The sequence below is a fragment of the Trichoplax adhaerens genome, genomic scaffold (genome assembly GCF_000150275.1).
Source record: "Trichoplax adhaerens TRIADscaffold_25 genomic scaffold, whole genome shotgun sequence".
Taxonomy (NCBI): domain Eukaryota; kingdom Metazoa; phylum Placozoa; class Uniplacotomia; order Trichoplacea; family Trichoplacidae; genus Trichoplax; species Trichoplax adhaerens.
This window is the reverse complement of record NW_002060966.1, coordinates 138,156-160,913: the sequence shown is the minus strand read 5'-3', so window position 1 is coordinate 160,913 and position 22,758 is coordinate 138,156. Positions and strand designations below refer to the sequence as shown.

The 22,758-nt window shown below is 35.9% G+C and overlaps 5 protein-coding genes across 5 annotated transcripts; 2 read left to right on the top strand and 3 right to left on the bottom strand.

The window, feature by feature from the left end:
- Positions 1-531: 531 nt before the first annotated feature.
- On the top strand, positions 532-1,878 carry TRIADDRAFT_51073 (uncharacterized protein; the record flags this gene model as incomplete). Its single annotated transcript, XM_002117518.1, has 2 exons — positions 532-1,315; positions 1,436-1,878. The coding sequence occupies 2 exons, from the start codon at positions 532-534 to the stop codon at positions 1,876-1,878; spliced, it is 1,227 nt and encodes a 408-aa protein (XP_002117554.1).
- A 1,963-nt stretch (positions 1,879-3,841) lies between these two features.
- On the top strand, positions 3,842-5,826 carry TRIADDRAFT_64355 (uncharacterized protein; the record flags this gene model as incomplete). Its single annotated transcript, XM_002117517.1, has 1 exon — positions 3,842-5,826. The coding sequence occupies one exon, from the start codon at positions 3,842-3,844 to the stop codon at positions 5,222-5,224; it is 1,383 nt and encodes a 460-aa protein (XP_002117553.1). The 3' UTR covers positions 5,225-5,826.
- A 1,531-nt stretch (positions 5,827-7,357) lies between these two features.
- On the bottom strand, positions 7,358-12,227 carry TRIADDRAFT_32641 (uncharacterized protein; the record flags this gene model as incomplete). Its single annotated transcript, XM_002117478.1, has 12 exons — positions 7,358-7,495; positions 7,566-7,635; positions 7,731-7,806; positions 7,918-8,140; positions 8,231-8,252; positions 8,342-8,424; positions 8,489-8,657; positions 8,900-9,111; positions 9,242-9,489; positions 9,575-9,790; positions 9,937-10,207; positions 11,751-12,227. 12 exons carry the CDS (start codon positions 12,225-12,227, stop codon positions 7,358-7,360), a joined length of 2,205 nt encoding a protein of 734 aa, XP_002117514.1.
- Positions 12,228-16,135: 3,908 nt separating this feature from the next.
- On the bottom strand, positions 16,136-17,491 carry TRIADDRAFT_61540 (uncharacterized protein; the record flags this gene model as incomplete). The annotated part of the gene is made up of 1 exon (XM_002117477.1): positions 16,136-17,491. The coding sequence occupies one exon, from the start codon at positions 17,489-17,491 to the stop codon at positions 16,136-16,138; it is 1,356 nt and encodes a 451-aa protein (XP_002117513.1).
- Positions 17,492-20,743: 3,252 nt separating this feature from the next.
- On the bottom strand, positions 20,744-22,452 carry TRIADDRAFT_61539 (uncharacterized protein; the record flags this gene model as incomplete). The annotated part of the gene is made up of 6 exons (XM_002117476.1): positions 20,744-20,979; positions 21,536-21,632; positions 21,681-21,820; positions 21,884-21,983; positions 22,069-22,182; positions 22,417-22,452. 6 exons carry the CDS (start codon positions 22,450-22,452, stop codon positions 20,744-20,746), a joined length of 723 nt encoding a protein of 240 aa, XP_002117512.1.
- Positions 22,453-22,758: the final 306 nt, after the last annotated feature.

Sequence of the window (22,758 nt, the reverse complement as noted above, 5' to 3'; positions counted from 1 at the left end):
TATTTGAACCCACTCGCTGCAAGACTGGATGCCGATCCATAGTAAGCCATCTTGATTTCAGTTGGTGGTGTTGCAACAGCTGGATTATATAGAACATCTCCTTCAACCTATTCACAAGAAGACTGGAAACCAATCCATAGTAAACTATATTGATTATGAGCTGTTTGAGTGGTCATTCAAATTAGAAGGCCTCTTCAACGTCTAAATAAAAGACTGTAAAACAAACTCAATAGTAAACTCTATTGATTATCAGCTGTTTAAGTATCCTTACTAGACTTGAACACCTTGAAAATGGTTGAGTCACGGTGACAGACGCGAAAGACAGAAGGACAGCGCTCCGGCGCAGATTCACACTTCGCTATAGAACTACTCGGACAGGCTATACATAAATACTGTATTATAGGGAGCGTGTTATAAAGGTATACATAACATCCTTGCTCGACCCTGCATCATTTCCAGGCCCGTAGCCAAGGAGAATATCGACAATCCTTCATCATGGCTATCATGCTTTGGCTTAGTATAGTGGTTTTAATGGCTGTATGCGAGGTTGATGCAGCCCCAAAGGAAGATTTAATCACTTCTTTACCTGGATTACCTCATAAGCCAACTTTTAAGCAGTATTCTGGTTATTTAGATGGTGGCAATGGCAATCAATTGCATTACTGGTTTACAGAGTCGAAAGGAAAACCTTTCCGTGATCCTCTTGTCTTGTGGTTAAATGGTGGCCCTGGTTGTAGTTCATTGGTTGGCTTACTGACTGAGAATGGACCTTTTAATCCTGGCCCAGGAGGGAAAAATTTAGCTTATCGTAATACCTCTTGGAATGATTTCGCCAATGTCATTTTTCTAGAGTCTCCCGCTGGTGTTGGCTACTCTTATAATAACAAGAAAAATTATACCTGGGATGATGATCAAGTGGCCGATAGCAATTATGCTGCCTTGAAATCATTTTTCAAGAAATTTCCTGAATTTTCCAGAAATGAATTTTATATCACCGGCGAAAGTTATGGAGGAATTTATATTCCAACGTTAGTTGTACGTGTTATGAATGATTCTAAAATCAATTTGAAAGCATTTGCTGTAGGCAATGGCCTGAGTGATAGGCGTTTAAATGATAATTCCATGATTTATTTTGCGTATTATCATGGTATCTTTGGCCAGCGTATATGGTCACAATTACAAAAATATTGCTGTTCTCGTGGCTCTTGTAACTTTCATAATCCAACCGATAAACATTGTCAGAAAGTATTGGTTGCTGCTCGACAAGTCATGAATGATGATCTAAATAATTATGATATTTACACCGATTGCGATGGTTGTGCATCATCGTTGAGCGCACAAGCTAGAGCATTACTCAAACGATTATATCCACACAATTATCCTATCCAATTCGATGATGATAACTTTAAAATCACCAGTAACCAATTACCCTCAGATATTGCTTATATGAATAGGAACGATGTCAGGAAGGCATTACATATACCCGATCATTTGCCGCAATGGGGTGAATGTAGTGGTGATGTAAGCGCAAATTATACGATAACGTATAATTCTGCTATCAAGTTATATCCTAAGCTCTTGAAGAAATATCGTGCATTAGTTTACAATGGTGATGTGGATATGGTCTGCAACTTCTTAGGTGATCAATGGGCTGTTCATTCGCTCAATCTTAAAATGATTAAACCTCGTCAGCCTTGGTTTTATAGCGATAGTAATGGTAAACAAATTGGAGGTTATGTTATTCGCTTTGATAAGCTCGATTTTCTAACAGTACGTGGATCAGGTCATCAAGTACCGACTTATAGGCCAAAGCAAGCTTATCAAATGATTTATAATTTTATCTATAACAAACCTTACAGTACTAAAGTAGTACCATGATTCTACATTGAAATTACTCGTATGAAATAGATCAAGAGAACTTTCTTAACGTGTGCGAATGCATATTCTACTTTCGACCTATTTACAGTATATTATTATTGTTAACGTTAATTTAATCGATTAACTTAATAGATGGTAAAAGTGCAATAGCGATTATGACTTACTTAAAATCGAAAGAGTCAAAGTAATCCCTCGATAGATGGACTATCAGGGCAACACCATATAAATGTAATTGTATGATAATGAATTGCACGTCTGTTGATTATGGCATACTAACAGTATGTGGCAATAATCAAAAAGGTACTTGTTCGTTTTTACTCTATCGTATACTACTAGAGCAATTCGATGTAAAGTATATCAATCTTGAAAAGTCGTGAATAAATTCTGTTTTGTAATGAAGCTTGCACTGAAATAATATTAAGACAAAATTGGATTTAGCTACGAGTGTCTTTCGATCTCTTCCCTATCAACATCACCATTAAGGTATTCCGAATAAGATGTATGCAACCTGAGAATACTTCTTGCAAACTACTTGTCCTACTATAATTCGGAAATTAGATGGGGTAGTTGATTAAATGACATTATTTACCCCTTGATGAGCGCATCTATCAGGAGTGTTTCGAGAATTTGTATAACAAAGAATCCATGTTATTTACGGATGTTAGCCTACCTTACTTATGCTGCTATGAACAGAATGTGAGATTTTAGTGCTTGCATGCTGTGGTAGTCTAATTTAGTGGTCCGCTTTAGTGCTACCTCTATTCGCCATTTTATCTAGGTATGACAAGTTTCTTGAATAACGATGACTCCATTAAACTTACCAACCATGAATTGTCAAGATATGATAATTTAGGATATTCTCGTATTTGCCTTCATGAGTAGTCGTCAAAAGTGAATCGAAGGTGGGAAGATAGGATTCAACACCTTTGCTCATGTATATTCAGTATCCATAGATACGACAATATTGCTATCAATTGCTTTATTTCTCGTCCAACGCAATAGTTCTAGCAGGTAATGATCATGAAAGCGGATGCGTCTAGGCATCGAAATCGTTTACAAGTAAAAGCTATCCTCAATTGGAATGATATTATACTTCGTTTTTATGGGATTTATTTTTTATATCATTATTTGAATTTGAATAGTGTTGATTAACGCCAATCTTTTGCTATGAAATCTATCACCTGAATATTTTATCCGCTAGTCTATTCCGGGGAAAAAAAAATAGACAAATAGTCATGAAACCTGCTACGACTAGACATTTCGACAGTCGTCACAAAGTTAAGTTAAAAAATACATAGCTCTAATCTATAATAAAGGAACATTTCAGCTTCATCGTCAGTTTGAAATAAAACTGTAATTCCATACGTATAAGCATTGCTATACCCATTTCCCCTTCTAACATTTGGGTACTCTCAGCTTGAGATCAGTTATATTATAGTCTACTTGAACGCAATTGTTCGACAACAATATCAGTTACCCTTTCAGGAATTAAGGTGAAGAAAAGCCTAACGAGATGGCAGATGCTGCTTGTTCTTCATGGTTAGAAAATCGACCTAGCCAAAGCATTCTATCTGTATCGATCATCGAATTGCTATCGAATAATATCATTCTAACTCTAAATCAAGCTACCTAAGGAGGATTTTAAAGCATATTTCTGTTGAAACATAGTAATTATCCATATTGTATGATTTCCTCCTATATCATTCAAGATCAATTAAGAATTAATTAGATGACAGCAATTTCTATCAGCATACCCACGCAAGAGTGCAGAAATGCATGCTATAGAATATGCTAATGGAGTCGCTGCCTCCATTTCACAGGAATATTGGCGGAAATCCCATAGTCACATGACAATAACATGATTCCATGACTACCGCATGATGAAAAGATTCGACTACCGTTAGCTAATTAACTGGGCAGCTTTATTGACTTCCCAAGTTGAGAAGATACCGAGGTAGCCAAGATGAAGACTTTAATCTGTCTTACTTTAGCAGTTTTGGTGTTTTGCAGTTATGTGGATGCAGCACCGAAAGGCGATTTAATCACTTCATTGCCTGGCGTGCCACATCAGCCCAAATTTAAGCAATATTCTGGCTATTTGGACGCCTTAAATGGAAATAAATTTTTTTACTGGTTTGTTGAATCACGCAAAAAGCCATCAGCCGCTCCTTTGATTTTGTGGTTAACCGGTGGGCCAGGTTGTAGTTCATTGCTTGCATTATTATCTGAGAATGGTCCATATGGTGTGAAAACTGATGGCAAACATTTAACTTATCGTAATACATCATGGAATGATTTCGCCAACGTCATCTACCTGGAATCGCCTGCAGGTGTTGGTTTTTCTTATAATCCGAAAAAAAATTATACCTGGAACGATGATGCTGTCGCTGATAATAATCACGCTGCACTCAAATCTTTCTTTAAAAAATTTCCAGAATTTGCAAAGAATGAATTTTATGTGACCGGCGAAAGCTATGGAGGCATTTATATTCCAACTTTGGCTGTACGATTAATGAACGATTCTAAAATCAACTTTAAAGCTTTCGCTGTAGGCAATGGCTTAAGTGATACACGCTTTAATGATGATACAATGATCTATTTTGCTTATTATCACGGCATTTTTGGCCAGCGTATCTGGTCACAATTGCAGAAATACTGTTGTACTCATGGTAGTTGCAATTTCCATAATCCCAAAAATAGCCATTGCACAACAGCACTAACAGCAGCACAAAAAATCATGGGTAATGATTTAAATAATTATGATATTTATGCTGATTGTGAAGGTTGTGCCCCAGCTAAATTCATGGACTCTCAGGCTAAGATCTTATATCGCTACCTTCATCCTGAATTATTTCCTAGTGTAGGCGATCACAGCTTCGGTAGTGATCAATTACCGGTCCACGTTATCGCTTATTTAAACATCAAAGCTGTACAAAAAGCATTGCATGTCGCTCCCCACTTGCCAAAATGGGGTGGATGCAGTAACATTGTTAGTGCTCATTATACGACCACTTACAACTCAGCCATCAAATTATATCCTAAATTATTGAAGAAATATCGTGCATTAGTCTATAATGGCGATGTTGACATGGTTTGCAATTTCTTAGGTGATCAGATGGCTGTCCATTCATTAAATCGTAAGCAAGTTAAACCTCGTCAACCTTGGTTCTATAGTGATAGTAATGGTAAACAGGTTGGTGGCTATGTTATTCGCTTTGATAAACTTGACTTCCTTACAGTTCGCGGTGCAGGGCATCAAGTGCCAACTTATCGGCCTAAACAAGCTTACCAAATGATTTACAATTTTATCCACAATAAGCCTTACAGTACTAAAGTAGTACCATAAAGTGCTATCTACATTGATTCCTTTTTAGATTAAATGGCTTGAATAATTTAGTTACTTGCTGTTTTACTTAGAAATTTCCGACAGTTACTGGTCTATAGAAAGAATAAAAATATAGCTGTAAATTTCTTGGCTTTGTTGCATATGATGAATGCGTTGTTGTGTCAGATTCCTTAAATGGTAAAATTTTGCAAGAGACTAAATGCCTTTGCTGAAGTTTAATTTTCTCTTAACATTTTTATAACTGACTAATCTGTCAAGATGGTAGATTAGTGCAATAGTTAGTCTGTCGAACGATACTTATATTGTCTAAGCTTGCGGTTGCTTATTGTAGTAATTGTTGAATCTTGATTATGGAGATTTCTATTAGCGATACTTTACCAGACCTAAATTGAATATGTTGCTATATGCAAGATTCGTGTGATCTTTTCGCTGTTAGAAACATTTGATTTTACTGAGTGTGTACTATTCATGCATTATCCAAAAATGGCTCGGTCTTTTTCTCATAATCAACATGTACTGCTGCTTATACAAATACGCAGCAGCTTTTATATGTCTTTAGATAGCTTAAGAGCAGATAAACGATTACTTCTCTTGGTTTTGATTTTCAAAGATATGCTTAACTTAACTGAAGATTCATTTCTAAAAGTGAGTTTCTATCTTGATTGTTGTCATAACTCAATGAAACAGTAGTTTTTTATTGTAATAGGACGGCCTAATACAGGCACACACAGAGATTTTGTTAAACTTCTCTAGGCTCCGACATCATATGCAATTTTAAATAAAAGAACTTAAGGCGGATTATACGAGTAAGTTTGACAACCTTTCTACGTGAGTTGAGTATGGAAAGACGCAACGAAACATTTTTAGTAGTTTCGGTTCTACAACCAATATAATACATGTAATCGCAAACCCTAGTTTAATACGAATATTTAAGGCGCACTATCGCGAAAACTGTGACCATAGTCCTTATAATTAAATTACAATAAATAATGTACAGCAATACCATTATTGCATTTATCATATAAATCGCTGTTGACAATACAACTACCTTTAGTTTCAATTCCCTATAACAACGTGTAAAAACTACGTTCCTTAATACGAACGTATATGTAGGCAATCGCCTTCATTTAAAGAATTCTTTATTTATAAAATGGCAGTATTATAATTAATAATTCTGTATTGGTTAAATATAAAAATAGGAGGAATTTAGCATTTTCGATAATAATTCTAAGTTGAAAGCCCAACGAATTATGTAACAAAGAATTTGTTTCCCACAGTTGTCATTTGTCATTAGAATGATAAATTAGTACTAAAGCCTATTTACCAAGATACTGCTTGTTTACTTGCTCTTCATCTTCATTACAAGTAATACATAATAAATGCATAAAAAATTGATTCAGTTTTTACTGATGAGGGAGATAGGCAAGCCCAAATAAATTCAGATGATGTAATTCTATTCTTGTAATAATTTCAGCTAATTACAGTAGTTATGTATTAGGGAAATACAGTGATAGTCTAGTATATAGTGTAGAACTTTGCGTCTTAATATCGGTTTAACTACAGTTCTATATCATAGCTTGAATCTCATTCATTTTCTTATAATCAAGGCAATAAAAGCAGCTATTATACAAACGATAATCGAAATTCGAATTAAGTTAACTAAAGTAGGATGCCGAGAAGACCATGATGCATTAGAATCTTCTTCCAGCGCGTCTCGATTTTTTCTGCGTTTCCGTCTACGACCAGGTTCTCGTTGTGACTGATCTTGCTTTTCCTATAAGATAGTAAAGTTAACGATGTCAAGTTTGCAAGAACACTTAAATATCCATCTAGACTCAACCTGGTCTAATCTCCTTAATTGCTCCTCCTTCTCTAATATCTGCTGTTCTTTTAGCTACGGATGGTGTTAGGTTCGATTGATTATTATTATTAATATAGCATAATATAAGCTACTTATATTATTATAGAAAGGCAGTTAAGTCAAGTCTTACTTTTTTCTTTTCTAGTTCAATTCTTTTACATTCATCATCGCAATCAAGAAGATAATCGAGAGGGATGCTAGAGCATGTTACAGCCTATTAGCAGGTATTACATTAGTAAGACTACAAAGTAATTTACGAAACACCACCATATTTATAGATCTACGGTTACGCATGATACCTTTTTAAGCCTTTTACATGCACAACGAATAGTTCTTTTCCTGTTGCAAGTTGTCCAGCTGGGGCACTCACCAGGATGACAATCATCTGCGCATCTATGTCCACACGTTAACTGAAAAAAAAATATTATCTATAAAGTAAAAATTTTTGTCCTTTCGCACATAGTTATGCCATTCTAATACCGTTTTCGGACACTGGCCTTTGCATGACAATAGTATCAATTTTTTTTCATCATCAGCTGTGGTTAGTTCACTACAGATCAAATAAACTAAAGTTAATATTTAACTGCTAAGACATAAGAGTATTAGTTTTAATTGGCAATATTCGGAGAGTTTTTGCATACTTACTTGCATTCGATATGTAAAAGAACTAAACGGCAGAAACACCATCTTTTAACTAATAGTGTACAAGTTGGGCATTCACCTGTAAAGTATTAAACCCTTTGTTTATTTAACTTAATAGTAAGATAATATTTTGCATCATATATGCAGTATTAGAAACAAGGTTATCATCATTAATTTTCGTAATCGATACCGGGGTGACAAGGTAATGGACACTCATGGTCACAACCATCTGGTCTTGGTTTGAGGCAGGCTTCTTCACATTGTAAGCACTCTGATCCAGAACTGTACTCATCTTGAGCATTAGTGACTATATGACACTCTAAGCTACACGTATGATTCGTGCATTGTAGGCTTCGCCCGCATAGCCGACCGCACGAATATGGTCTGAGCTGATGGCATGGAAACGATTGGATCTACAACAGATCGGTAATATTCATTCAATACTCCAAAGTTAGATGAATCGCTAATTCAAATTAAGCAAAGATGGCTAGCTTTAAACCCACCTCATGTTCTCCTAAGCATTTCCTATAATTATAATTATCAAAGATAGTCATTAAAATAGCATACCCTTTCAAAGGACGCAATCCTGCATGCAGCTTATAATCGCAACTTACCGATCTATTGGCACAACACAAGGAAGGCAAGGCTTACTTTTGTATTGAGTTACTGGCTTTTCGCCTTTTTTTAGGCGTGTAATCTATCATGGCAGAGGCTTTCAGTATAGGACAAGAAGTAAAGTAAAACTTTATAACGAACTGTACCTGTAACGCTGTCATTTTCTGCACTATGGCAACAGCGGTATGGCAAATTTCAGGGCAATAGTGTTCACAGTCTTTTAATATTAAGTTACATATTTGTCGACATGGAGGACATTCTCCGTAATGGCATAAGTGCGGTTCGCGCTTTTCATGATGACATTTTGGTGGAATACTATCGAATTGATGGCGATTAGAAAGAATACTAGTCTCTATAAGCAAGCACTGCTTTCGGTAACTTTATGGTGAAATGTTGAAATTTAATCAATACATTTTTGTGAAAACATGATGCTAAGTGTAAAAGTATGATCGGGTAGACTTCCTACCGATGGTGAAATATTGAAATTTAATCAATGCATTTTTGTGAAATCATGACATGCTAAGTGTAAAAAGTATAAGGTTAGGTAGACTTCCTACCGGCACAGTTCTTTGCATTTCGGGGGATCGATGTATTTTTCGCGCCCGCAAGGAACAGTGACGGCAGTTGCTTGACAATAACATTTAACATCGACAGTCTGCGGACATGGATAGCACCGTCCACTGTGACATCTGGTCTGACATTTATGGTTACCACAACCCAAGGTTCGGCCACAAGTCTGTTCACAAGGAGGGCAATTACCAGTACAACACTGTTACAAGGTCATTCCATGGCCGAAAAAAAGGAAATGAACGAAATACTTACTACCACTTTCATAATAAAGATAAAGCCAAAGACAAATGAAGATAAATTTATATTTATAAATTGGCAAGAATACGAACCCTTTTATTACATTGGTGCCTGCCGCAATCTCTTAGGATTTGGCATCTTGATTCACATGTAAAATCTAAACGACATTGTAGGCTTTTCTGATGTTTTCCACATCTGCACATTTTAGTGACCATTTGTCGACATTTATAGCAATCTCCATGATGGCATCTGTCAGTACATTTATGTTTACCACATGCTAAGATTTTACCACAGGTATCACCACATGATGGAACATCGTCTGTGCACGGCAGATTAAATTCTAAAAGAATTGAGCGAATATAGTATTAAACAGTTGCAGCGAAGGGTTATTTATTGTAATGATTAAAATCATGATTAATACATACTTGATTTGCCACAAGGACAACTCCGCTCTCCTGAACGTGGACAATTGCCGCATGCATTATCGTGGCATATTCGTTCACAACGATGGAATCCGCAAGAAAGAACCTTATTACAAATCTTATCACACTGCCAATCGGTTTCATCACAAGGTCTATGTGCAACTTCTTTACCACAACGACATGATCTTTCCACTACTTCATCACATTTCAGACACTCGCCTATTCAACAATAATTATTTGAATATTTTACATCCTGTTTATCCACAATTCGTTAAGTAAAGCTAATAATTATTCTAATCAGGTACTGATTAGGATAAGCGATTTATTCTAAGTTACGATTAAGATCACTTTCTACTTTAGCTCACCTGAATGACAGAATCGAGCGCATTTATGCTTATTACATGTTAACATTTTATTGCACGGCCGACCGCAGCTCCATTCTTGACGTCCACATCTTCGAATTGTTGTTCCCCCTTGACCACAGTAACATGTAGACTTTACCATTTGTGGGCATGGAGGACAAGGGCCAGGATGGCAGAGTAATTGGCATCGATGACCGCATTCAGGCTGTAGAAGACGCTCGCATAGGTTACCACAAGAGTGAGGTACGAGCCAGGGATTGAATTTAGGATCAATCTAGTTGAATATAATATTAACTTTACCGATAGACCAAAGTATGTGTAAAGATATAAGTATATCTTATGCTCTATACAGATTTGCAATCGAATCGTATACAAGTTTTTATACCTGTATTCATACTAGTGACATAAATTATTAGAATGAAAGTAATTCAACTTGGGAGATCGACTAATGGCATCTCACTATCATGATTATAAAGCTCTGTGAAATTCCCTCTTTATCCGCATTTTACAATTATGACTAAATACTGGTACGAGCAGATCTAATCCTGCACTTATCATGAGTATTCTTTAGCAATACTTTAGCCACATTTTGCATTTATGCACGGAGGTATGCAACTGATACTACTGTAAGATCAATTAGCGTATTTCCTTCTTCAGCGACTAACATTTTCTTCTAATGTTAGAGTTTGCATTAAAATCTGATTTGATATAGCAATTGGACTCGTGTGCATTACTTTGAATTCTATTGGCATAGCTTATAAAGCAATGTTATTCACGACACTACTTACTGCAGCAATTAATTATTCTTTGGAATTGGAGAATAGAAATAATCGTACTTTTTGTATTTAAGTATCCTCTTTAATGCTATTTTCTGGTCGACAGCATTATTTATAATGTAGTAGTTTAATGCCACTATTACTTAGAAACGGCCAGCATCCTCCAATTGTTTGTAAAGTGTGCATCAAGTGTGGGAACGGAGAATCGGTCTATAATTTGTAATCATCTAATATTAATGAATCACGAATGAGATTGTTATTAAGCACTCTCTAAAGAAGGCGGAACGCTATCAACACTTTAAGAAAACAAGGAGCAGGCTAGGCATTATTTTATCCTCTATTGAACATGTCATTTGGCAAAAAGTTGGGCCAACAACGAATATGAAATAAAATGGAGTATTTAAAGCGTGCGTGGAAAAGTTGTGTTGTTTTAAGTTAAGTATAAAGTAGACAGAGTAATCTACTGTAATTCATTCAATTGGACTGGATTGGTGCAGACTGCAATCGATGGTACTTAAGGGCTGTCTACGCAGAAAATAGCATAGTCCATAGTTGATTAATTCATTAATTGATTGAGTCTATGGTTGTTATGTGATCTCAAAAAGAAGTCCAGAATCATCATGCAAGATAAGCAATAACAGTCATCCTTTTACTCTAATCTAAGAAGGGAGTGGATACTCTCAAGACTGACGAGTGAATTTGTACAGGTAGCAACACTACTATGGCATACATTTGAAAAAAAAGAATTTGTTCATTGCTGCTGATTACAGTAGCCCATTGATGCCATTCCATGGACACTTATGTAATCTTGTATTGCAGACTAGCCTAGCCATTGGATCATTGCAAGCATTCATTGATAATAAATTACTGTATGCTAGCATGTCTAGCAGTCTATCTCACTGTCAACATGTAGAAATAATGGCATGATTTAATGTTGAAGTCATGAGTAGGCCCGATGGGACATCAGCTGGTCTAATGAGACACTAGTTGTCCTCTTGTCATTGAAAGGAATTGGGTGCAATATGGCTGAATGAGACTTACAGTTTTACCGCAATAACAATAATATTTGGTTGGATAATCCTTGGCTGTATATTCGCCACGACAGTTGGGGCATAACCATTTTGTCTCTTGTTGTGGAAATAAGAGTGCTGACAATTGTGGCTTGACATGGACGGAACCTTCTTTGGACCATTTAGCAATGCATGCCAAATGAAAGATGCATTGGCATAATCGACATGTCCAAATGGCGTCTTGATGGCGAACACCACCGATGCAAATCAAGCAAGTCATACTGCCACTACGGCAACAACTTTGAAAATATTGGATCATTTTGTCCATTTCTTGCTGATGATCGCCATAGCGTACAAATAATTGATGAATAATGGTGGTATCGTCCAAGTCTTCTTCTTCAGAGGACGATTCCAACGGTTGATTTTTACTTAATTCATTGATGATAGTAGCCGCATTTTGATTGAATTGATCTTGTTTTCGTCGTAGTTTTTCTTCCGCTTGTTGCATTGGTGCCTCTTGATCGCTTGTTGCTATTGGATTAGAAGAAGTTGGTACTGCTTGCTGCTGATGATGAGGATAAGCACGTTTGGATCGCGATCCCCTCTGGCCTCGACTATACTGATTATCCATTTTAGGATGATCACGTCGTTGCGATTTCTCCATCATTCCTTGATGATGCGAAGAAGGATTAACACGACTGCGACCACGTCCACGCCATGCTGTTGACTGCCTATCAGCCATGTTGTTGCCTTGATCTCGCAAAGATTGACCCTTCAATCCACTCTTCCACGATGACCAATGGTATCTACCCTACGATGACTCAACTTGCACCAACTTAAAACATGAAAAAGGCCCAAGAAAGACCATCCAAATGATTGCACTTTCAAGCCGAGCGACTGTTTGCCAAATTTCTTTCCTCTCTTCTCTTTCTACAACCTTAGCTGACAATACAAGTCTGTATGGGGTAATGGCCCAACTGCCCTCACCGACTGCTTACTGTTCTTTTCTAGCCAACGTGTCTATAGTATTGACTACAATGGCTGAGTGTTTTTGTCTACCGGCTCAACCAATCCACTCGGTGAAGGTAGTGTATCGAACGCATCGCTGTCTCCTAACTAATGACTACAAACTTCGCTTGGGAAGCGCTGAACATCCACTCTGATGATTCCTTCTAGGCTCATCATCTAGTTCATCTACCCACCATGAAGGTAAAAGAAATTTTCTTTTAAACTATGGACAGGATCATAAAAAGTAGGTAGAAGAGGAATTTTCTACATTTCTATAGACAGGACCATAGAGGTAGAGGAGGAGGAATGTTCTACATTTCTATAGACAAGACCATAGAGGTAGAAGAGGAGTTTTCTGGATCTCTATGGACAGGACCATAGAGGTAGAAGAGAAGTTTTCTACATCTCTATCAACGGGACCATAGAGGTAGAAGAGGAGTTTTCTACATCTCTATGGACAAGACCATAGAGGTAGAAGAGGAGTTTTCTACATCTCGATGGATAAGACCATAGAGGTAGAAGAGGAGTTTTCTACATCTCTATGGACAAGACCATAGAGGTAGAAGAGGAGTTTTCTACATCTCTATCAACGGGACCATAGAGATAGAAGAGGAATTTTCTACATTTCTATGGACAAGACCATAGAGGTAGAAGAGGAGTTTTCTACATCTCTATGGATAAGACCGTAGAGGTAGATGAGGAGTTTTCTACATCTCTATGGACAAGACCATAGAGGTAGAAGAGGAGTTTTCTACATCTCTATGGACAAGACCATAGAGGTAGAAGAGGAGTTTTCTACATCTCTATCAACGGGACCATAGAGGTAGAGCAGTTTTCTACATCTCTATCAACGAGACTATACAAGTAGAAGAGGTAGAAGAGGAATTTTCTATATCTGGATGGACAGGACCGTAGAGATAGAAGAGAAATTTTCTACATTTCTATGGACAGGACCATAGAGGTAGAAGAAGAGTTTTCTACATCTCGATGGACAAGAACATAGATGTAGAAGAAGAGTTTTCTATATCTCTATGGACAGGACCATAAAGGTAGAAGAGGAATTTTCTATATTTCTATGGAAAAGACCATAGAGGTAGAAGAGGAGTTTTCTATATCTCTATGAACAGGACCATAGAGGTAGAAGAGGAATTTTCTACGTCTCTATATATGGGAACTTACAAATAGAAGAGGTAGAAGAGGAATTTTCTACATCTCTATATATGGGACCTTACAAATAGAGGAGGTAGAAGAAGAATTTTCTACATCTCTATAAACGGGACTATACAAGAAGAAGAGGTAGAAGAGGAGTTTTCTACATATTCTATCTCTACTGGCAGGACCATAGAGGTAGAAGAGAAATTTTCTATATCTCTATAGACAGGACCATAGAAGCATAAGCGGTAGAAGAGGAATTTTCTATATCTCTATAGACGGGACCATACAAGTATAATAAGTGGAAGAAGAATTTCCTATATCTCTATAGACAGGACTATAGAAGTACTTGTAAGAGGTAGAAGGGGATTTTTCTATACCTCTAAGGACAGGGCCATAGAGGTAAAAGAGGAGTTTTCTATATCTCTATAGACGCGACCATACAAGTATAAGAGCTAAAAGGGGAATTTCTATATCTCAAAAGACATGACCAATACAAGTATAAAAGGTATAAGAGAAATTTTCAATACCTCTATAGGCCGACCATAAAGGAATAAGAGGAATTTTCTATATCTCTACGGATGGGGCCATGAAAGTATAAGAGGTATAAGAAGAATTTTTCGTATGTCTATAGACGGGACCATACAAATAGAAGAGGCAGAGAAGAATTTTCTACATCTCTAGGCGGAATACAAAAGAGGTATAAGAGGAATTTTCTATATCTCTATGGACGGGATCATAAAGGTATAAGAGGAACTTTCTATATCTCCATGGACGGCACCATAGAGGTACAACAAGTATTAGAGAAATTTTCTATATCTCTATGGACAGGACGGGACCATAGAAGTATAACGGGCATTTTCTATATCTATGGACGGGATTAAATCTATATGGAAAATCCCCACAAAGAGGAATAGAAGAGGTACTTTCTATATCTATGGACGGGACTAAATCTATATGGAAAATCCCCACAAAGAGGAATAGAAGAGGTACTTTCTATATCTATGGACGGGACTAAATCTATATGGAAAATCCCCACAAAGAGGAGTAGAAGAGGTACTTTCTATATCTCTATGGACGGGACTGAATCTATAGGGAAAATATCGACGGAGAGGCAATAGGGATAGCTAACGCTTGTACTGCATTGCATGAATTCCCTTTTATTTCTGTCTTCTAAACTTGCAAGATTTCATCCAGATCGTGAATCGTTCAGTCTAGTTGCGTACTGTAGACTCAGTGTATAATCTACAATCACTTCTTCACTACTGGTATGCTGGCCAGTAATGATAATTAGCTCATTAATTTCAGCGCTCCAATTTGACAGTGAAAGACGAAGATGTACTAGCAGGTGGAAAGTGTTAACATCAAATGCAGAAGGTGATTGGAATGGATGTACTGTATACCGTTCGATTTATGCGTACTTTTAGTAGCTGAAATAAGGTCATACACCATTTTATTCATTTTAGAAATTATTCATCTTAAACTATGTTATATTACACTTGTTAAATACACGTCGATGTGCATGTCGGATAGGTCAATACTTGCATCATGTATTCTACACTTATATTCGGATATCGATCCATGTACAAAAATACACCTTTGTAAATTCACATCGATAGCATAATAAGCTAGTACACATTATTGCATCTAGTGCAAAACATATCAGAAATAATATAAAGTATCTTGAATCATTTAAAAAAATAACTAGATAAAATTCAAATTCAATATTTTCTGACTTATTTTAAAATAATATCACAAAGTATTTCAGTATAGTTATAAAACTGAAATATCTGAAATATCAACCATTTCCAATTGTTGTCAGATCTATTCTAGTCAAATAACCATGGATATTCTATAATACCATACTAATAATAATAAGCAACTTTGCAGCCGCAGTAGGGCTAGAATTAATAATTTCCTATTGATACAATTAATCTACAGTCATGAATACAAGGTGATGTCGTACATAAAGTAAGATGATACAGTAGAACTAGGCACGGAAGGAATATAATTGCAGAAAGAATTTCTTCCATGCTAGACTACATATCAATTTTGTTGAGCGAATAAAATATTTATGATGGAGCTGTAGCTTTGCTTTCTATTCGAGTCTTCTACTGTAGTTATTCTATTTCTTTATTATTATTATTATTATTATATAAACAACTTTCGAATGTGATTCACGTCTACCAACGCATACGATATTAAATTTATTCTATCACTGATATTTCAATAGAGCATTTTCCTGAAGAATGGTATCTAAACAATATTAGGTAGATCGCTATAGGTACGATTAAATACAAAATTATATATAGCTTGGTAAGTTTGCCATGGTTTAATGGCAGGCGCCATATGTCCTGCACCACGGATGGTTAAGAAATCGATTTTATCATATCGGACGACATAGCCTCCAACCTGTGGCCCTAAAGTATCATTATAAAACCATGGCCGCCTTTCCTCGATGACACGACGATCTAATGAACTGACAGCCATTTCGTCGCCCAAGAAATTGCATACGATATCCACATCTCCGTTATAGATCAATGCGCGAAACTTTTTAAGTAACTTCGGGAATAAATCGATGGGAGAACGAACATTTCGATTGTAATCTTTATTAATCGCTGCACTGCATACTCGCCAAGGAGGTACATAATGTGGAATATGCAAAGCTTGGCGTACATCATGTCGATTAAGATAGATCGTTTCAGCTTTGGAATCAATACACGGCAAAACTGGTGGTGTCGGATGCGCCGTTGGATGCCCCTTAGGATGGCCAGTCCCTGTTACTTGATCCCAATCATCCAAGATATGTTGAATTCGAAATTGCTTTGCCGATACACCTTGACAATCACCGTAAATATAATAATCATTTAAATGATTACTAACCATTTGCCGAACTTGCATGGAATACTTTTTGCACTGCTGGGATTTCGTCTGATAAAATTGACAACCATCAATGGTACAACAGTATAACTGTAATTGGGCCCACAAATCATCCCCAATAATGCCATGATAGTAAGCAAAGTAAACTGATGAATCTGTATTGAACTTTGCACTTAATACAGCATTACCAATAGCAAAACCTTGCAAGGCAATACTACTATCGTTGAGCAATCGAGCCACTAACGTTGGAATATAAACGCCAGCGTAACTTTCACCGGTAATAAAAAATGGATTTTTAGTAAATGATGGAAATTTCTTGAAAAAGGAATGTAAGGCCGCATGATTGTTTTGGGCGACAACATCGTCATTCCAATGATATTTACCAACATGATTATAGGAAAAGCCGACACCAGCGGGCGATTCCAGATATAACACATTAGCAAACTTATTCCAAGTGGTATTACGATAATAGAGTGTTTTACCATCATCATTCACTGCAAAAGGGCCATTTTCTGTCAATAAGCCATCGATCGAGCTACAGCCAGGACCACCATTTAACCATAATAGCAAGGGATCAGTTTTAGGATTATGTTGTGATTCAACAAACCAATAATGTAATTGATTGCTGGCAAGACCTTGCAAATATCCCGAATGTTGTTGAAAGGGTGGTGAATAAGGTAAACCAGGCAACACTTTGATAAGATCTTGGTTACGAGTTGAGGCTTGGCTCATGGTGATGAGCAGAGCACATATTGGAATCAAGAACGATTTCATCTGTCTCTACTTCTATTCTTGGCAATCTTTCTCCACTAATAGCTCACTAAAATGTCCAATGGAAATCAATTTAGTCTGTACAGTATCGCAGGCGTTGGATTTGCTTCCTGATGGAGAAGAAATGGCGATGATGGGCCTTCAGTTTGTAAAAGGTCACGTGCCATCTGGATGATCGGGCTAGTCTAGCCAGCTCTTGGTTACAGTACAGTGTACTGTGTACTTACAGTACACTGATCGATTGGTGACTGTAGGGAAGCACCTGTACGCTGTCGACGAGTCTGTCCATCTCTCTTTCTGTTATAATATACTAGCTTACAACCCGCTCGCTTAGATAGAGGTCTGAAACGTAAATAGTAAGCAATGAAGTATATATTGCATCCAATTATAATAGTGTCAGAGGATCAGACAGTTTCAACAATACAGACTTTGGTCATATGCTATAAAATAGATACCAAACATGCAGTAAAAGCTCTTTCAACATGATAATTTTATATTCTTTATTTTGTTTGAATTTAATTTATCAACGCGATGATTATTTATTTCAATCTTATATATTTCAGGATTTTCTGTTAGCATTAGGAACATGTTAATGAATAATACAGTATAGTAGTATTAATTTATTTATTATAGACAACGGTATTTTCATATATATACAGTATATATATTTATAATTATTAGCGTAAAATAGTACGCAATGAAGTATATATTGCATCCAGTTATAATAGTGTCAGAGGATCAGATAGTTTCAATAATACAGACTTTGGTCATATACTGTAAAATAGATACCAAACATGCAGTAAAAGCTCTTTCAACATGATAATTTGATAATCTTTATTTTGTTTGAATTTAATTTATTAACACGATGATTATTATTTATTTCAATCTTATATGTTTCAGGATTTTCTGTTAGTATTAGGAACATGTTAACGAATAATACAATATAATAGTATAAATTTATTATTTATAGATAACGATATTTTCATATATATAATGGTTTGTGTGTTACACTGGGAATTCAAGACTAATATTAAGTCATCGAATTCCCGACAATTTTACCGCTCTAATTTGATTCAAAGTTAAATAAACAACTCGCATTTCATATGCTTTAAAATGAACAATATTCATTGATGATTGAAACGCTCAAAGTGAAATTAAAATTAGCGCCTTAGAGAAAAATGAAGCCTTTTTCTACATTGTAATGCAAACCACTCGCTCGCTCTACCGTACTGTATCGCGTACCGTATAAGTAACTGAATTAGTATTTGGGCTTGTATTTGGAATTTGAAAGAAAAAAAATAAGTCAATAATTCAGTCAAAGTGAACAAAAAAAAGACATCAAGTAATAATTGCTCAAGGTTGCAGTGATGTGGTAGAATTGTAGCCAAATTCAAAGTAAATACGTTCAAAATTGAAAGACATCAAACCTTCTTAAGGCGCTTTGCATCGATTCATTTATAAGATGGAGCAATAGTTGGCAGCGTCCAACGCTATTTTCATACACGCTAATCAGCTGCTTTTCGTCCCATTTTATACTAAATGCCTAGCCTTTGCTGGATTTCAAACACATCGCTAGGCAGCGTAATCAACTTTAGCATTTCACATACATACCGTACGCGATAGGGTATCCTCGGCCACCAATTGATAGGTGTGGGTAGTGAGTACATGCATGGATTACTAAAAGAAGATTTCTTTCAAAATAGAACAAAACTAAGACAAAACGTCTTCTTCTTTTGGTAAACCATGATACAGTATATGGAAAGGATTTTTTTTTATCTCTATGGCGAGTACGGACAGGTTATTTTTATTTTATTGAAGATATTTTAACTAATCTCTTGCACACTTGTTGACTCACTATGAGTGAAAAATTCAGTATGGCTCGATATTGACGCTCAGTGCAATGATAGTCTAGCAGAGCTTATATCTGAGCAGCAGCGTTTTCAGTAGCATGGTGCAGTCCATGTATACTAAAACGAAGTCAATATACTGTATGTTCATCTATTTAGCGATTAATAATAATACAACTGCTACGAAGTAGTATTGGGTACTTGATTGACACTAGTTTGCTTAATTAGATGACTGATTTGCATTCTCGACAGGGTTGTTTGTAAATCAGAATATACTCTCCTATTTTCACTTAGAAAAAATCTGTAATAAAGATTACGATTTAGATAACACGACTACCGCAATGCCTGTCTACTTGATGACGGACGTCATAAATTAGCTATTTATGTGATTGATGTGATAAGATGTCCGTTAGTATTTATAGTATGCCGTTCTAGCATGTTATTGCCTAGTTTTCTACTTATAACGGTAATCTTATCTAGAATAAAGTTGAGTTCACTACTGTCACTGTCCACCAGTAACAAAGTATGTCCACACACTAACGCTAAATAAAGAACGTCTCCTACTAACTCGAAAGAGACATGATTTGCATATAGTACGACGTACAATAGTCCCAATGACCGAATACTACTATAGCTATAGCGCTACAAATCAGTGAACAAGGTAATAAAAAAATTATTTCTATATTTATTACTTAAAAGAACTTACACAATTTAACAGTATTGGTTCAACCAGCAAGCTACCTCTACTATCTCTACTAGCTATCTAACTCTGTTCAACTAGACTAGACTGACATACGCTCTAACTGTCGAGCTCAATCGTCAGACACCGGTCTTTTATGTTCTTGTGGAAGATCAGGTGCGAAAACAACAAAAACACCCTTCCAAAAGTATATATATCATAATAAGAGCTATCACTAAGGTTTCCGTATGGAAAATTCATTACCAACATGTATTGTTAGCAGCTAACAGTAAACTAATAAAGTGCTAAGCTCTTATCACAAACATGACTGTCTAACACCTTAAACATTTGATCAACAACAACATTAACAGTATATTACTAAATCAAGCTAATTGTAATCTACACAAGCTATAACAAATTAATATCAAAACGAGCAGTGTATCATAACAACTACTCAAGCTCTAGTAAACTCTTCTAACAGTGTCTAAAAGTAAATCTTCAAAAATGAAATCGTAACAACCACGTATAGTACTGATGATCAAAATACGTCTTTTTCGTAAATGCGTATTTATTAATGATCGTAACGTCTTCCAATTCGTTGAGATTCATTGATATCAAGATTGTGTAACCCTTGATCAAATTTACATCCCATGTTGAATCTAGAAGAGATACTCTATGTATTCTTTATCAACGAATTTTATCGCAAAAGATACACAGAGCGGTGTCTCCAATCTGGACACGTCCGTCTATCATACTCGACGACAACGACATGTAAAAATGGATTGTATCATTTTTATAGCTTTTATTCATTTTCTTTTTCGAAAGGCATACAGCAGCTAGCTGCAGAAGCTCACATCGAAGCTGCCATGAAGTAACATGGAATGAACAAAGTGTTAAAAATGGATTTTGCGATAACAATAACACTACAGTGAACGTCATAGAAGGCGAAAGCAACAAATGCCATAGACATCAGCAAAGCGACGGGAGTTTGCACTAGTGAATTCTAAAACTGCCACATTAGTCAATATTATAACTGGTACTTGCGTGTACATAAGCAAGACTATCAATGACGTTGAAATGGATACGTAAGCTTTAATTAATTATCATGAAATATCAATACACTACAGATAGCGATAGGAAACCTTTAGCATTTTCTTCATCATGACTCTTGAATAAAATCAATCAAGCCAAAAATCATTGAATTGAATGCTAATAACAGGGATAAGTAGAATAGTGTCGATTGATCTTATTGAAAGATCGACAAGCTAGTGTTTATAAACTAATCTTTCAATAGGATGCTAGCCATAAACGGGATTTCCCTCTTAATTGGCATAGAATATCTAGTGAAATAATTTCACCTCAGACGCTATGGGATTTAGAAAATGATTTGATTTCCTTCATTTTCGGTCTAACATATATATGTTTATCATACTCCTTACGCATCGAATATATCTTGCTGTATTCCAATATTAATCTTACAACTGTAGATTGGATTTGATGTCCAGCACAATCGTCGTATAGCAAGACTTGTTCGACTATTGGTTGCTGAACCTAAAGGTAATATACTCTTTGTCAGCTACCATACACAATAATCAATTAATCTGCAGTTATTTGTTATTCTTACCGAATATGAATCGACTTCCACCACTTCTTCTTCTACTGCAGTGCGACACTTATTTTGATTACTTGTAGGTAATTGCCTAACGAAAATCCTGACTTGAATCTGAACATTGGATTGGTACTTATGACCAGCTTTTTCACTATCTATCATGGAGGTAAGATTAGAATGTACTCGTTTAGGAAATGCTATACTACTTTTTGGCTTACTTGCAGTTACTTGCATGTGAAGCCTTGTTACTATCCCATTAGTCACAGACTGACCATTAACGTAGACAACCCCACTGATGTAGCCAACTTTCAAAGGTATCTAAAAGCCATTAATTTAGAAATAAACCGACGAAAATGGAAAGAGTAATACAATGGTATAGAATATCTTGAAGTTCAAACTTTACCTGGAGCAACGGTCCTGAACTATCATTTAATAAATGCACTTTAATTAAAATCGGAATAGACTGTATTTTATTGACTGAGTTCGGAGTAGTTTTAGCAGAACTAAATAATAGCAACTGCAAGCAAAATAGAATCAAAAGACTGTAAATAAAATACTTCATCTTTTTTTAACTTAGCGTAAACGTAGAGAATTATGAGAAGTGAATTATAATCACACACAGTCTTATAAAGACAACAATACTGGTAAGTTAGAACGCTATCAGTCTTGGCAGTAATAGTTAATCATTATAAGTTACAACGATATCAGTCTTGGCAATAATGGTTAATCATTTAGCCTATTGATACTCTACTTTTTTTTCTATATCTAAGCCTTTATGTTGATTCATCATTACTCTTATATTGTCCCTATTAATTCTAACTTGAATCATAAGTAAAGGATTAATTATTTTTATTTCTATGTAACTTGAAAAACAATATATAAGATTTAGTGTTTGTCACGTATACTTCTTTATGTTATTAAATTGAACCTATTTATAGTTTAGACAATAGGTAACATCTGCATATTATTTTGTATTAGCTTGCAATTAGCATTAACTTGCAATTAGTATTAATTTGCAATTACTATTAACTTGCAATTAGTATTAACTTGCAATTAGTATTAACTTGCAATTAGCATTATCTTGCATATACGG